Source organism: Pygocentrus nattereri, chromosome 4, assembly GCF_015220715.1.
Source record: "Pygocentrus nattereri isolate fPygNat1 chromosome 4, fPygNat1.pri, whole genome shotgun sequence".
In the NCBI taxonomy this organism is placed as follows: Eukaryota; Metazoa; Chordata; class Actinopteri; order Characiformes; family Serrasalmidae; genus Pygocentrus; species Pygocentrus nattereri.
This window is the reverse complement of record NC_051214.1, coordinates 27,115,302-27,131,077: the sequence shown is the minus strand read 5'-3', so window position 1 is coordinate 27,131,077 and position 15,776 is coordinate 27,115,302. Positions and strand designations below refer to the sequence as shown.

General features: G+C 39.4%; 1 protein-coding gene across 3 annotated transcripts in view; it reads right to left on the bottom strand.

Moving 5' to 3' along the window:
• Positions 1-15,776, bottom strand: part of LOC108415484 — a 19,851-nt gene extending 4,075 nt beyond the window's left edge. Inside the window, exons 1-4 of one of the 3 annotated variants that reach the window (XM_037537917.1) lie at positions 15,434-15,776; positions 12,238-12,320; positions 6,518-6,696; positions 6,010-6,142 (exon numbers count right to left, since the gene is read on the bottom strand). In XM_037537917.1, the coding sequence (XP_037393814.1) occupies positions 6,010-6,142; positions 6,518-6,695 (311 nt within the window). In that variant the 5' untranslated portion in view covers position 6,696; positions 12,238-12,320; positions 15,434-15,776. Of the gene's footprint in view, positions 1-6,009; positions 6,143-6,517; positions 6,697-10,045; positions 10,165-12,237; positions 12,321-15,433 lie in introns of those variants that run through there. The other 2 variants (XM_017688524.2, XM_037537918.1) reach the window with 2 other exon arrangements.

Sequence of the window (15,776 nt, the reverse complement as noted above, 5' to 3'; positions counted from 1 at the left end):
GTCTTGCAGAGTCCTGTGCCTGTTTACTTCATTAAAAGAAAATGAGTGAGACACACTCTCTCATCCCACAAGCAGGAAGATGGATGGTGGCTAACCAGCTACATTCTCATTTATAAGGTCTCTGATATTGCTACATGCAGACTAACACTGCTGCAGTCAAATTACATTATGAGACAACCTCAAAAAAGCCCCCCACGAAGCCAGCAAGTGTGGTAATTAAGTTGCTCTGGTAATAGGAGCCTGGACTTTGAGTTGGTGTGATGATAATGTTAAAGATTAATATCAGACTGACTTTCATGTGGTGTCAGTTCAGTCCAGAGGGTTGTTAGCTTGCTTGTAGCATGTAGCGTTATTCATATTTCAGGTCCAATAACATCCTCATTTGGGTCAAAATGTAATGGGTTTGGAACATTTTTGTTCTACAAAAGAGCACCATAACAGCAGGTTTTGAAAATGGCATATATTTTTCCCATAGAGAAAAAAGAGTTTCTAATATGAATATGCTGCTGAATACAGAATGATGGTAAGGCATGAGGCATAAGTCATCCGGATGTGATGGAGCCAGTAGCACAATTTGCCAGTATTTTTTTACACGTTTTCATTTTATCACTTGTAAAATATGCAGAAATTCAGTGGAAACTGAGCTCTTGTCAGCCACAGCAGCAGCAGCAGCACCAGCAGCACCAAGCAAGTGAATTAACAAGAACACCCTCATTATGTTGCTGGATGCTAACTGGGCTAAATTAGCTTGTTCTGCCCTCTGTATGAACCCCTGATTTCTAATTACAAAAATAAATCTGACGCTAATTACTAGAACAGTATCTGCAAGGCGTCCTCAATAGCTGTGAGGAAGCCGTCTTTTGCTTCTGTACTTGTCTGTCGGCAAGGTTTGGAGCAAGGCAGAGTCATTAGAAGGCCAGCTCTGAAATAAACAGGACGGCTGATCTCCAGAAGGTCTGCTTCCTTTCTCTAAGTTGGATGAGTGAATAGGGACCAGAACGAGCACTCAGGAGGAGAAAGTGTAAAGAGGAAGGAAGAGATGAGAGAGGATGACTAGGGACGAGGTTTGAAAAGGAGAGAGTCAAAAGACGGATGGATAGATGAGAGAGATCAAGAGGAGGATGTGGCAGAGTGGAGAAAGCAAGCCTTCTTGTGGCAGTAGAGGACATGGGAGGGAGGGAGGGGAAAGATGAAATGGAGGGACATGCAGAAAGAGAGACAGGATTGGCTGCTGTTCCCATAGGCCCTCAGTCTTATAAACAGAGAGAACACCAGGTCGGCACTCAAATCCACAAACAGAAAGAGAGAGAGAGAGAGAGAGAGAGAGCTGTAGACTGTGTAAGAGATATGAGAAGTACCAGGCTTATGTACTGATGTGTATATTATGAAATAATCCTTTTTATCTCACTCCCTTTCTTTTCCATTCTTTTTGTCTCCCTACTTTCATCCATCTATTCACTTTCCTGGTCTCATCTTCTCTGTGTGTGTGTTTGTGCGCATCAGGGTTAGTGGTTGAGTTTAGAATTAGCCTTGCATATATGTAATTACATTGAATTATACATTACTAATACATATAGGCAGTTACATTAAAAGATAAAATATGAACTATTTTTCCAAAAGTATTCACTCACTCATCCAAATCATTGAATTCAGGTGTTCCAATCACTTCCATGACCACAGGTGTATAAAACCAAGCCCCTAGCCCTGCAGACTGCTTCTACAAACATTAGTGAAAGAATGGGTTGCTCTCAGGAGCTCAGAGAATTCCAGCATGGTATCGTGATTGGACGCCACCTGCGCAGTCTAGTCATGAAATTTCCTCCCTACTAAATATTTCAGTCAACTGTCAGTGGTATTATAACAAAGTGGAAGCGATTGGGAACGACAGCAACTCGTAAAATGACCTAGCAGGGTCAGCGGATGCTGAGGCATCAATAGTGTGCAGAGGTCGCCATCTGAATTCCTGAACATGAAATGTAGGTTTACACATAAAGCCCCCATATTAAGGGTAAGTTACTGAGCTATATGTCTACATGAGTATATAAGTCTATGTAACCCATTAGCTTACCCAGGCCACATAAGCTGGAGTTTGTGTAATATTTACTCTGTGAATCTCTATAGGTGTTCAAACCAAAGTCTGATTTAGCCTAAAGTGTAAAATATAACATTAGCCCATCACAAATTTATCCCAAATTTATCCCAAATTTATTGGAAACCCATATAAAAGTACTGAAATGTTGATTAGCCTAACACTAGCTAAGAAAAACCTAAACAAGTGTCAACATATGCGCTGAATGCCACTGGCTTGCTGGCTTGAAAATGTGGCTCTGCAGACAGATATCTCTGAATTAAGTCATTACACTTTGATCAAAGTTTTTTTTTTTTTTAATTGTGTGATATGATGAATTGTGCTTAAAATGGCAAATGACACAAACTAAGATAAAAAAAAAAGGTTGGTTTTGATTTCAGACTGACTCCAAGGTGTGGTCAATGTGAATGTAAACTTGGGTTGCATAATGACTCTGAATTAATATTAATCCAAATGAAGTATCTGAAATGCGTGTATGTGCATGTGTGTTTTGTCCACAAGAAAAAAAACTGCGTGGTCCCTGCAGTCTGGATGTGTGTGACAGGCCCAGTAGCCTGATTAGCATAATGAAAATGAGACTGCACGCTAACACGACACTCCATCCAGCTCTGGCCAGCAGAGATCCAGAGAAGAGAGAGGGCAGAATGAAGGGGAGCAGACAGAGTAAGATCTGGATATTATAATGTGTATGTTTATGTCTTATAAATTCAGGCGGTTACACAACAGGACAAGTGCCATATGCCTGAGTTTATGATTTTCTCATCATCAAATTCAGTGATGCAGATAACCAAGGAAATCCCCACAATCTCCACAGATGCCCCGTGCTGAAGGTCGCTCATGCACACTGCAATTCAAATGAGCGTGATTATGTATTCAAACTTTGTCACACACATGCATAAGGCTGAATAGTAAGAGGAGATCACATACACTAACAATGACACCCAGCCATCAAAACCTTTCACAAGTGTGCAAATGTCAGGGTCCACGTTTCATTCTTTATTCAGTCAAAACGGCCATTAAGTACGACAATCATTTTTCAGAAACATAACAGAAAACTGCAGAAGCCCGATGCTACATCTGTTGCCGTTTCCCCTCCACGCCAATAGTGGTCTCACTCACCTAAATACTAATCATGCTGAGACCTGACTCTAATCAGAAGCCATTTAATAGGCTATTTAAGTTGTACATTTGGTGCAAAGTCTTGTTAAGGTTTATCCTTGAGATTCTAAGCAGTGTTCTTGTATATCTTTTCTGGTTAAGACCCCTTCTTATGTTAGGTATTACGTTGTTGATTTCTGGTGAAGAATCCAAACCCTAACTTAACCAGGGGACTAGCCGTATGTCTGGAGAAGTGAAGTTTATCACTTCACTTCACACATATCACAGGTATCAGACACCTAGCCAGCCCGAAAGACACTGGGTTGATGCCAAGATTAGCCTATACAAGACAAGTGACAGGTGTGACAGACATGACCATGTAGCGATAAACAAGAATTGACAGAAGAATGTTCTAAATACAGTCACAGAACAGGCACACACAATACTGAATATAATGACATTTAACACTAAACACATTACAGAGCAGTACAGTTCTACACTGGATTGTGTTTTTGGACTGTTTGCCTTGTTCTGTGTGAGGCTCTGACGGTTTTGATGCTGCCTGTCTCTGTTCATGAGTCTTCAAAATCCCCAGTAAACCTGAACTTGATTTCAGCTCCTCTCTGGGAGGTTCGTTGTTACACCTTAACAACGAGTGTCAGTTTGTTCAGTGTTTAGCATGTCCATAGCCTTGATTTAAAGCATGCATTCTTTTTGGAGACTTGCTTTCAGGCTTTTGAAGAAATCTGTGAGAGATTTTTCCAAGTTGGTTGCATTTTCTTCTTCTCACAACCCTAATAAACTCACATTCTGCTGATGCTGAGGTCTGGACTCTGGGGTCGATGCACCAATGTTCTGAAAATATGAGTAGCTTTTCTGCTTGATTTGCAAATTTTCTTCTTTTCTCAGTAACTACCTCTTGACAGCTACACATCCTTTCAGACCCACAATGCTGAGTAGTCTTCTTACAGCGGAAGGATGGACAGAAGCACCCATGGGTGTTTTCAGATCTGAAGCAGCTTGATTTTCTCCTCTCTCTCAAAGATGAAAGCTTTAAATGCTGTTTAACTGATGGGGACAGTTTTGGTCTACCAGGTCTTGCAGGATTTTTAGGAGTCCCATTTTTTTTCTGTTTTTTAATCATTTTTTGAACTTCAGCTTTGAAAATTCACATGCAAGTAGAGTATCTTACGTCTTATGTTCTCAGACATATATCTGAAAAATGACTTCTACTTTGATTGGCAATTCAAAAAAATGTAGGTTGGTCTCTGATGTTTCCACAGTATTGTGTATCAACCTAAACCATTCTCATAGCAGGATTTCTATCCATGTGCTCTCATAATACCGCAGTAGTACACAATAGATGTAAACCGCTATTGTAATGAATATTTTAGCAGCTTACACTGTTCAGACTCACTGAGGGAGCCAGCTGCAGGGAGGCATCACAATAGAATCAGCACATGAAAGGAATCGACTTATAAGACATGCAGTCCTGTGTTTTCGAGGACATTCGTACAAATACTCTTCGCTTCATCTCAAAGGTAATTTGACGTGAATTAAATTTCTCAAAGTTGAAAAGAAAACGCACCAAGGAAAAAGCCATGTCACTCAGTAAAACAAAAGTTTTCTCATTAAAAACTAAGTTTGTGCTGGATTGACTGGGCCAGGATTCTGTGCTCTGTTGTTTTATACTGAGCTTGAATTGATATGAATACAAAGTGAGCCTCAGACATCACACCACACACAGGCTGCGTCTCACTGCTTTTTTAAGGCCTAGCCTGAAGGGCTGAACCTAATTGCCACAGCTTCATTTTCCATATTCTGTTTGAAGTTGCACTGCATTGAGAACCAGCACAGGAATTAACATTCTCCCCTTCCGCTTGGGAAACCAACACTTCCCAATCATGGCAGTCCCAGCTGGGTGACAGAGGAGTGATACAAGGCTGAGTTTCTCTTAGGTACAGCATGTCTCTCGACTATAGTGTGTAGTAAATTTACCCAGATTGTGCCCAAATATAGGCAAGCCAAGACATGCTTGGAGTGTGAAGTTTGCTTATTTAGTTTTTTTGACATTCCATTAATCTCATCTATAGAAATGGACATTAAACTAAAAGCATCAGTAGAATAAATCTTGACACTAATGTTTTGTCCATTTTAATAGATACCAGTATGTCATACAGTGTCAGAAACCACATAAGCAAGTGTATTTGAGACTGCTAAAAGGGAAATTCCACAGATATTTCAAAATGTAAACTAAATGGTAAAATGTAACCAAAGTCATTCAGAGTGGTTTGATGTGAAGCACATTTATCCTAAAGAAACTTGCTCACAGCAGTGATGATAGGAACCAGACGTCTGAAGTATTTAATGCTTCTAAAAGCTGCATCATGTGAAATCATGTGGTAAAAAAAAAGAACGTTGTGAACGTGGCTAAAATGCTGTAGGCTGAAAAGCTAGATATTTGCAAATGACTTCAAAACAGGCTAGTATTGCCGCTTTCCCAATATATAGACTTGAAACAATGTTTACATGTCACTTTTATTTTAAATAAGCAAGTAAAATTCAGTTTTCAATTAAATTGACTCTCTGAGAATGTTTTCCTTCTCCTGTAAAATTATGATTTTGGAGATCAGCGAAATGTTTTGTTGTTCTAGAGACTTGATATTTAAAGAAGTAAATGTACAGATGCATGCAGTTTCATTGGGTGCCATTATAAACTGTATCTATAATAAAAATCTGAACAGTTCATGTGTTTGAACACGTTTACCAACAAAGAAATGGAACGTTATTTGCCAGGTGGTCAGTGCTGTGCTTTAACTCACCTGGGCTTGTCCGGCTCCCTGCCAGCAGGTGGGATTATGGGTAACAGGGTCTTCTTAAAGGACATAACAGGTTGGCTAAAGTCATGATTGGTGGGTCGTGACCCCACGGCATGCAAACCTCTCCGCCGGTTTCCTAAGGCCAGATGAATAAACACACCTCACTGTAAGTGTTGCACCAGTGCTCCACCCACAACTTGTCAAAAGTCCTACATGCAGGGTGAATTTGAATTTCCTAATTCTGGGTGCTGACCCGATATTATGTGGACGATGGGCCTTTCTCAGCCTAGCAGTGACACCAATATAATAGTGGCATGTTGGTGGGTGTTGTACTGGTGCATGTATTGGTACCTGAGAAAATGGCTGATGAGTGTAGGTAGAAGAAACTGGTAATTCAGTGAACCTCGATTTTTTATTATTATTATTATTATTGTTATTGTTTATTTTATTGTTGTTGTTATAAAGATTAGAAAGATTGTCATAAGGACATGACCCACGCACATGCACGCACCTGTTTTGATGGCGATGAGGTGGCGGGATAGTGTGCGCTGTTCTCGGCTCAGAGTGCTGAGCTGATAGTGTTTGGCCTCGTCTAGCCTCTGTAGCCCATCAGCCAGCCTTGCCTCAGCCCTCCTCTCCTCTCTCCTCTGAGCCTCCTTTGGCCACAGCATCCAGTCTGCACGATGCATGCTACACACACACACACACACACACACACATTCTTATTCTGAGGCACACAGCACATCTGTCCCACTACCCACCACAATATGATTATTTAGCCTCTCTCTTTCATTCAGCTCCCGAACAATTGGGTCAAACTGAAACTCTAATACCGAGTATAATACACCATACATCACAGGTTGTATCACAAGGTTGTGATTAAAGGCATAGTGATACTGAAGACAGCTTAAATGTGAATACTGCTGAATACAGTGTAAAGCCCACTGCACACTATTTGTAAGTGTTCATGCCAGACTAATTTAGCCTTCATACGGCTCTTATTTATTCATTGTATAATGCATTTAATCAAAAGTACAGTCCTATTAGGTTGCAGTGTCGCCTTGGTGGAATTGTTTTTCAATTCTTTTGTTCTTCTGCTGCATTTAATTTTAAAACAATGATAAAGGGTCTCTACATCAGTGTACTGGCTTTGAATCAGAACAGAACTGTTCTCCATGCTACGATAGATACAAAGGCATCTTTTTATTTGGAATCGTGATTTCCTGCATTACTGAAATGCACACTTCAATACTGGCCTGCATTTTTTGATTAAATATTTACATTAAATACTTCTAGAAAAGTTTAAATCCAATCAAGCATAAGACAGTCTAGCACACACTAATAACATGTGAGCTAAGGCGACCTTGGCAGAAGGACACTGATCACATGTTTTATCCAACCCTGAACTGAATGAGGTCAAGTCATGCACAAGAGATTATCCCATTAGTTATATTATTATTACTATTACTACAACATTATCACCTGTTTTCCAAGCTGATGCACCCATTTGGCTGTAATCTTATCCAGTGTCGTATTTTGTGTCATTTTTAATGGATATAAAATGAGAATGTCATTAATATTTAATATCAGGCCCTTAGACTAATTTCATAATGATATCTAGCCTATTTCTTACTGTAGTGGCAGCATAGTTAAAAAGTAAGATTTTCAGTGGTGGTGAAATGACAAATGTTGTATTAGTAGAAGTAGAATATATTAGCGCTTAGGATCTTAAATACAGTAGAGAGATCACTAATACTCGCAAGTGGCATCTTTAGTGTCTTTATTATTGAAAAGAGTAAAGACTCTTCTGAGTACTTCTACTGTGAAACCATTAGTTTCACAGTAGTGTTATGTTCTTTAAAGGAATGTTGTCTAGGCTTTAGAAATTGCGTGATTTAGATAGTTGAAGTCTGTTTGCAAAGCTCTTATTGTATATTGTGCTTAGCACATGTGGTGTAGGGTAGGGTTGAGAGCTTTAGAAGCAAAGCAAAATATGTTACAACCCCAATTCCAGTGAAGTTGGGACGTTGTGCAAAACATAAATAAAAACAGAATATGATGATTTACAAATCCTTTTCAACCTTTATTCAATTGAATACACTACAAAGACAAGATATTTAATGTTCAAATGGATAAACTTTATTGTTTTTTGCAAATATTCACTTATGTTGAATTTGATGCCTGCAACACGTTCCAAAAAAGTTGGGACAGGGCAACAAAAGACTGGGAAAACACCTGTTTGGAAGATTCCACAGGTGAACGGGTTAATTGGGTATAAAGGGAGCATCCATGAAAGGCTCAGTCATTCACAAGCAAGGATGGGGCGAGGTTCACCACTTTGTGAACAACTGCGTGAGCAAATAGTCCAACAATTTAAGAATGTTTCTCAATGTGCAATTGCAAGGAATTTAGCGATTATCATCATCTACAGTCCATAATATCATCATAGATTCAGAGAATCTGGAGAAATCTCAGCAAGTAAGCGGCAAGGCAGAAAACCAACATTGAATGCCTGTGACCTTCGATCCCTCAGGTGGCACTGCATTAAACCGATATCATTCTGTAACGGATATTACCACATGGGCTCAGGAACACTTCAGAAAACCACTGTCAGTGAACACAGTTCGTCGTCCATCTACAAGTGCAAGTTAAAACTCTGCCATGCAAAGAGAAAGCCATATATCAACAACACCCAGAAACGCCGCCGGCTTCTCTGGGCCTGAGCTCATCTGAGATGGACTGACGCAAAGTGGAAAAGTGTCCTGTGGTCTGATCATGGACGTCATGTCCTCTGGGGCAAAGAGGAAAAAGAGCAAAATACGACAACGGAGACCCCGGACTGTTGAGCACCTAAAGTTGTACATCTAGCAAGAATGGGAAAGAATTCCACCTACAAAGCTTCAACAATAAGCGCTCTCAGTTCCCAAACACTTATTGATTGTTGTTAACAGGAAAGGTGATGTAACACAGCGGTAAACATGCCCCTGTCCCAACTTCTTTGGAACGTGTTGCAGGCGTCAAATTCAAAATGAGTGAATATTTGCAAAAAAACAATAAAGTTTATCCGTTTGAACATTAAATATTGTGTCTTTGTAGTGTATTCAATTGAATATCGGTTGAAAAGGATTTGCAAATCATTGTATTATGTTTTTATTTATGTTTTACACAATGTCCCAACTTCATTGGAATTGGGGTTGTAAAAGTAAAGACTAAGACTTGTGAATTTGTTTGCAATTCATTTTGCATTCATTGTATGTGGTAGATAGAAATGAATGATGTCAGTTCAGTATCAATATCAATTTTTATCTAACCCTGTACACAGGAAGCAAATGTATGTAGACACTACTGCTGTATGTTTAATTTTGCAGCTGAAATAATCTCCATTGATGAACACTGACAGTAGAACAGGTCATACTAAAGAGCTCAGGGACTTCCAACATGGTGTGATCATGAAACAAGTCACATCATCAAACATTTTCCATGCTAGAACTGCCTAGTCAACTGTAAATACTGTTCAGTCAGGGAACATAATTGTGCCAAAATCCAATGAAATTATACTTTCTGAGTTATATTGACGCCACACTCCGTCTCGCCTCCAGGTTTTTATTTTACTGTTCTGTTTTACAACATTAGGTATTGAAAATGTGCAAATATGTACTTTTCACCTGGGAAAAACTTAAAACCACTATTGTACCTTTGAGGGTACATTTACATGGTTTGTACCTTGATTAATGAAAAATGTACCTGCACAGAACCTTTTTCTAACAGTGTAGGAGCGACCACACCTCAGCTGTTAAGTGGTGAGCTGTCTCGTGGCCGGATGCAACACTCACTGCTGAATTCCAAACTATCTCTGGAAGCAACACAGACCTGTTCATCAGGAGGTTCACAGTTTGGCTTCCCATGGCCAAGCAAATGTACACAAGTCTCAGCTCGGATTCTGAAGCAGTGAACATATTCTCTGGAGTGACACATCATGCTTCATCATTTGACAGACTCACAAATCTGAGTGTGACAAATGCAAGAGAACACTGTTTACCTGAATGCAGTATGCTAAAGTTTGGGTGAGGAAGAATAATGGTCTTGGGTCCTTCAGTTCCATTGAAGATCTATGTGCTTCCAGCATTGTGGCAGTAGTTCAGGGAAGACCGTTTGGTGTATCAGCATGACATTTCTGCATGCACAAAGCAAGGTCCAAAGATGATTTACTGAGTCTGGTGTGGAAGAGCTTGGCTGGCCTTTACAGAGCCCTGATCATGAACCCAACTATACATGGGAACACAAATGCAGGCGAGGCCTAATCACCCAACACTAGTACTTAACCTCAACAACTGTCTCAAGGCTGAATGGAATCAAATCCCTGCAGACCTGTTCCAAAATCTAGTGTACTTAAACACTAGGGTTTTGAGCAGTGAGCCACAGGTTTGTGTTTTATTTTGTGAAACGAGGGATTTCACTTTCAAACAAATAGGAAAATGGCTTATGTGTTCTTCACATAAATGCTTTCACGTTTTCACAAAAAGTATTAGCACCAGAGCTACAGCCAACTCATACTATCCGAGGCCCACTCCCATCATCCACCTCTGTCATGCTAAGGTGATGTGCAGAGAGAGAGAGCTAGAGAGAGAGCAGGAAATACAGCAGTTGATGGAGTGCTCTATCGATGGCCTCCATCAGTCACACTTGAGCAAGGAGGCTGCACTCTGCCTGTTTGGGCCTTTGAGGATGAATAATGGGAACAAATAAAGCAAAGTGGCAGCCCTCCGATAAGCTCTAAATCTCCCTGTTGCATCAGCCTTATTAGCTTGTAATCCATTAAAAATAAATCGAGTATGCACAGTCCTTAATGGGATCATTAGGGGACATGTGTTGCCGGAACAGACAGAATGGTCATAATTCTCTCTCCCCTTTTTAGTTATAGTTACATTTCTATATATTATACCTGCCAAGTGTTTTTTCCTTTTTTGCCGAGCAGTTAGTCCGATGGAGAGTTTCAATAAAGCTTTCTAGGGCAAAGTCTGAAGATATTAGCATATTGAATATAGAGCCCTGTAGGCTTGTCATATGGGTAAACAATATGATTAAGTGTAGCAGCCTTTCTAAAACTGAATATTAAGTGAATGAGGTAATGTCTTAATATATTCCACAGTGACCTTCCTCCCTTCATCAGACTCTTTTCAAATGCTTTTATGCCTGAGGATGCAATAAATTGATTGTAAATGGCAGAGAAAATTATGCTAATGATGACAGCCTTAGCTGAAGTGTCTGTGTGCGTTCCCGTGTTTTTAGTTTTTGCCTACTAGCATGCTAGCTTTTGTTGATAGAAACAGGATGCAGGAACATGGATCAGCTTGTAGCTTCCGTAACCCTTCTAATCTCTTTTGTCTTCCTCTGATTAGAGCAGTGAACTCTTCTGCTCCTTCCTCTTGCCTTTTGTGATGTGCCACTATGCAGACTGAGCTCATTTAGTTAATATTTACTGGCCACATGATCATTTTGGATGGCTAACGCTTTGGTTAGCTAATACAGAAATTGTCACTTGTGTGACACTTTCCAATGAATGAACCTTCTACACACAAAACACAGAAAGGTTTATTTTTAGCAAAATTAGGAGAACAGCTGCTATTCTTGCTGGTATAACAGCATTTTTTATTTGAAAGAACTTTCCATGCTGGAAGCTAGTGAGGCTATTTATAGTGGGGTGTAATATAAGCCTCGGGCCCCCGTAGACGTCTAGACATGATTATTCTTCTCCATTTTCAGACTTATCTTGCACTATTCGGAGTGGACCAAGATGGCACTTTGGGTCCATATATGTGAGAGATCTGCCTACAGAATGAGCAGAGAATTGCCTTGCTCACTGACCTTTCAAAAATTTATATTTTTATTAGAGCAGCAGCATCCATCCATCCATCCATCCATCCATTCATCCATCCATCCATCCATCCATCCATCCATCCATCCATCCATTCATCCATCCACCCACAACCGTGAATCACGTACCTCCAGGAATCCCTTGCACGTCTTCTCATGCACTACATAGTCATGAGCAGATGCGCCCCTTGTAAGTAAATCATTAATTTTATAAAAATCTATAATTGATTCAAGTCATTGACACACAGCAGGGATGGGAAATTCAACCACTAACCACTCAACCACTGAAAGGGCCAAATTAAAAAATCTCAACACATTCATGAGCCAGCTGTGTTGGTATAGTGTAGTTGGTAATACCTTCCTTCTACACTGTAGACTGGAGTTCAGTCCCCCACCATGGCAAGCACTTGGGCAAGACTCCTAACACCACCTTGGCCTACCTGTTTAAATTGATCAAATTGTAAGTCGCTCTGGATAAGAGCATCTGCCAAATGCCATAAATGTAAAACATGCTCAAGATAAACTACAACGGCAAAAGATAAGTACAGAATACTTGAAAGATTCAAAAATAATTTAAATTAAAAAGTAACTTTAGTGCAGCTCATGGTGAAAAGGGCTAATATTAATAGAAAAATAAAATAATTTTGTGGGCAAATAGGGCCTGATTTGGCCCGCAGGCCTTATGTGCGTGTCACATGGGACTTAAGTGATTGTACATCAAAGGATTTTAGGCTCAGAGTTCAATATGTCATTTTGGTGTTATGTAGCATTCTGTAGTGCAGCACTGTATCCCTCACCCTCATTAATTTAACGGAATTCAGGATGTTATATAATTTTCTTGTTTTATTCGTCAGTGTTTTCTCACAAGAGTGCATTATGCTAATATAGCTAGCTAGCCTGCAGTCAAACAACATCGTAAATAAAACAGCAATTCTGTCCTTATTCAGCAAAAAAATGAGGCACCAAAGACCATTTCAACCAGATGAAAGAAGACAGACTGACATAAGGTATCGAGATAGCTGTGGCAGTTACTTTACTAACCTAGCTTTTAGCTTGTTGTTCTACTCATTTAACTTGTCATTTCGTGATCTGTTCTCTCCAAAGTCCATGGAAGTTGTGTTGTCACGCCCATATTAGGAACTCTGGGTCTAAGCTGAATTTCTCTATGACAAGTATGAATATGATTTTGAAAAAAATCTGCTATTGTGCTCTGTGGTAAACAAAAATGTTTCAAACCAGATAAGTTTTGTTCTATGTACATTTTTCCTCTGAATGTCACTGGATCCTCTAAATTACAGGGTTAAGGGGTCAAAATCTGAACGTGGCTATGCGCGAGCAAACAATGCTGCACAATGAATTGACGTCATAAGACTGATAACTACGCTAAGCAACCTCAAAACACCAGCAAGCTTTATCAACCCCTTCAACTTTCAGACTTATTACATACGAAGGCTTATTATTCAGTAACTACAGGGACTTCAGTGCAGACTGGTTAAGCTGTTTTTAGGTTATATATTAGGTTTTAGAGAGATTCATTCGAACGAGGTCCCGAATATTCTGTAATAACTCTCGCTAGGATGAAGCAATCTGTAAAAAACAATGTGCAGTGTGTACCTCAGTGTATGGAACTCCAAACAAGCTGGGATGCCCCTGCGCTGGACAGCCATTGCAACATTTAATCTCCGTTTGCAACTTCCAGGTGCATACCCCGTACCCCTTCACGTGTCTGGCAGAAAACGGGGATCACTTCCAGCATCGCATGTAATGCAATCGATTACACATACGCCAAGATATGTAGCGTATTTGAGTCAGATTGCTTCATCATAACGGGAGTTACAACAGAATATTCAGGGCCTCTTTCAAGTGAATCTCCCTGGAGAAACAAAACTTTGGGCCTGCTTGTGGGCCCTGGTCATTTAAAGGTTAAGTTGTTTTGGCAGCATTAGGGTACCTTTGAGGAGCTAGTGATATTATAGGACTGTTTTTATGTACATTTTCCACATCTGACATACAGTAAGTTCTCAGTAGCTGAGAGAACTACAAAAAAGACACATTTTCTATCTTTTGGCATTAGGCCTGGATGAAAAAAGCAGTTTGAATGTGTATTTTGTCATTAATTTATACATTTGTTATTTAACAAATGGACAACAGTCACTGCATTAATGTTTGACAAGAGCCACAGCAAGCCAGCAGATTTAACCACAAATGAGGACCAGCAGAGGAGAGGAAGACACATTCATGTCACCATCTTAATTGGTGATGATTATGACCATGCCGCACAATTTACCCATCTGATATCAGTTCATTTACAAGTCATGAAGCATGCTTGCCTCTGGCTAAGGCATAATAATAATGACACATTATTTGCCTGTTGCAGTTTTGTAGGAGAGAGCTTTATTAGAGCTTTATTTATAAACTACAGCCTCAAAATGCTGCACACACAACCGCTTGGGAGGTCTTCGGCTTGAACCTGAACACTAGAAACACCGTTTAAAAGTTCTTTTACCTTGAGTTCTTTTAAATCCCTGCACCACAGACACATTTACGGTTTATTATATTGGTGACAGTTTGGGGATTATTATTTTATTGTAGCATGAGCAGAGAAGATCCCTGAAGATGACTAATATGTTACTCTTTTAATAAACCCTTACTAGAACCTGTAATCAGATTATAGTATTATATACTATTAACTTAAGGCACCTAAAACATAACTGAACTTTTATTGTTACAGTATACTATATACTTGTTGTTAGTGTTATGTTGCCATAGTTCCTTAGACTACTATTATTATTATTATTATTATTGTTATTATTATTGTTGTTGTTACTTCTAATTTCTTCAATAGTTGTCTTCTATGTCAAGTATGATATGAATAATAAACGTTTTACTTTGCACATTCATCTTTGCAGTATTAAAGGAAGATTCCAATGAGTGTTCGCAATTTCAGCAGAATACAAACATTAAGACATTCAAAGTCATTCAAGATAATTTAATGTGAAAAGTGTCATTCTTGAGAAACTTACTGGGTCACAGTTGTTAACAGTGGTTGTGATAGATACCAGACATCTGAGTCATTCAATGCCTGTAAAACCACCTCACGAAAAAACTACAACGCATAATGTTTATGAATACACTGCTTGATGCCTCAGACATTGTTTCACGGTAGGTTTGAGATAAAGGTTTTGGCCTGAAATGTATTTTTAAATCCATTCATGGTGGAGGGACACGCACAGGCCTATGTAAGGCAAAAAATTGTCCCCAAAGGAAAACTTTTTTTTTTCCTTTCAGATTTTCCACGATTTTACCATCAACAACATTACAAACTCAGAAGACATCTAGATTCAGTAGTCATTTTGGATTTACATTGTAGATGCAAATCATGACCCCTGGTTCTCATCACCACCATTCTTCAGTCGGTATGTTTTCTACAGTGTCCAATCTCAAAACTTTTTTTTACTTTTTCAAAGATTAAATTACACAGATTTTTTTGAAAGATCCATGTAATCCCCCGTTGACAAAATTGAAAACAAATAAAACCATGATAAGAACTTACCGTAGAGCAGCATGTAATACAAGTCCTGCAATGTTTACTTGGAATTTCACCGGTCACAAACTGGTGATGTTCATTTGATCCTAAAAAACATAAACTAAAAGATTTGCTTGACTGACACTAAACATCTGTAACCAGTGGCAGAACTGATTGCTTTGCAAAAAGCCAGATGAGCTTGTCCTGAAATGTTTGAAGTTTTCAAGGAAGAAGTTTCCAGTCCAGTTGGCTACCTTACTCACAATGACCTCATCTGATATCCAGCCACTAAACCAAAGACAAAACTCTAAATTGTACAAGTAACCGTCTCTGACTATGACTGAAATGGCTGCACGTACTCCTGTAATCC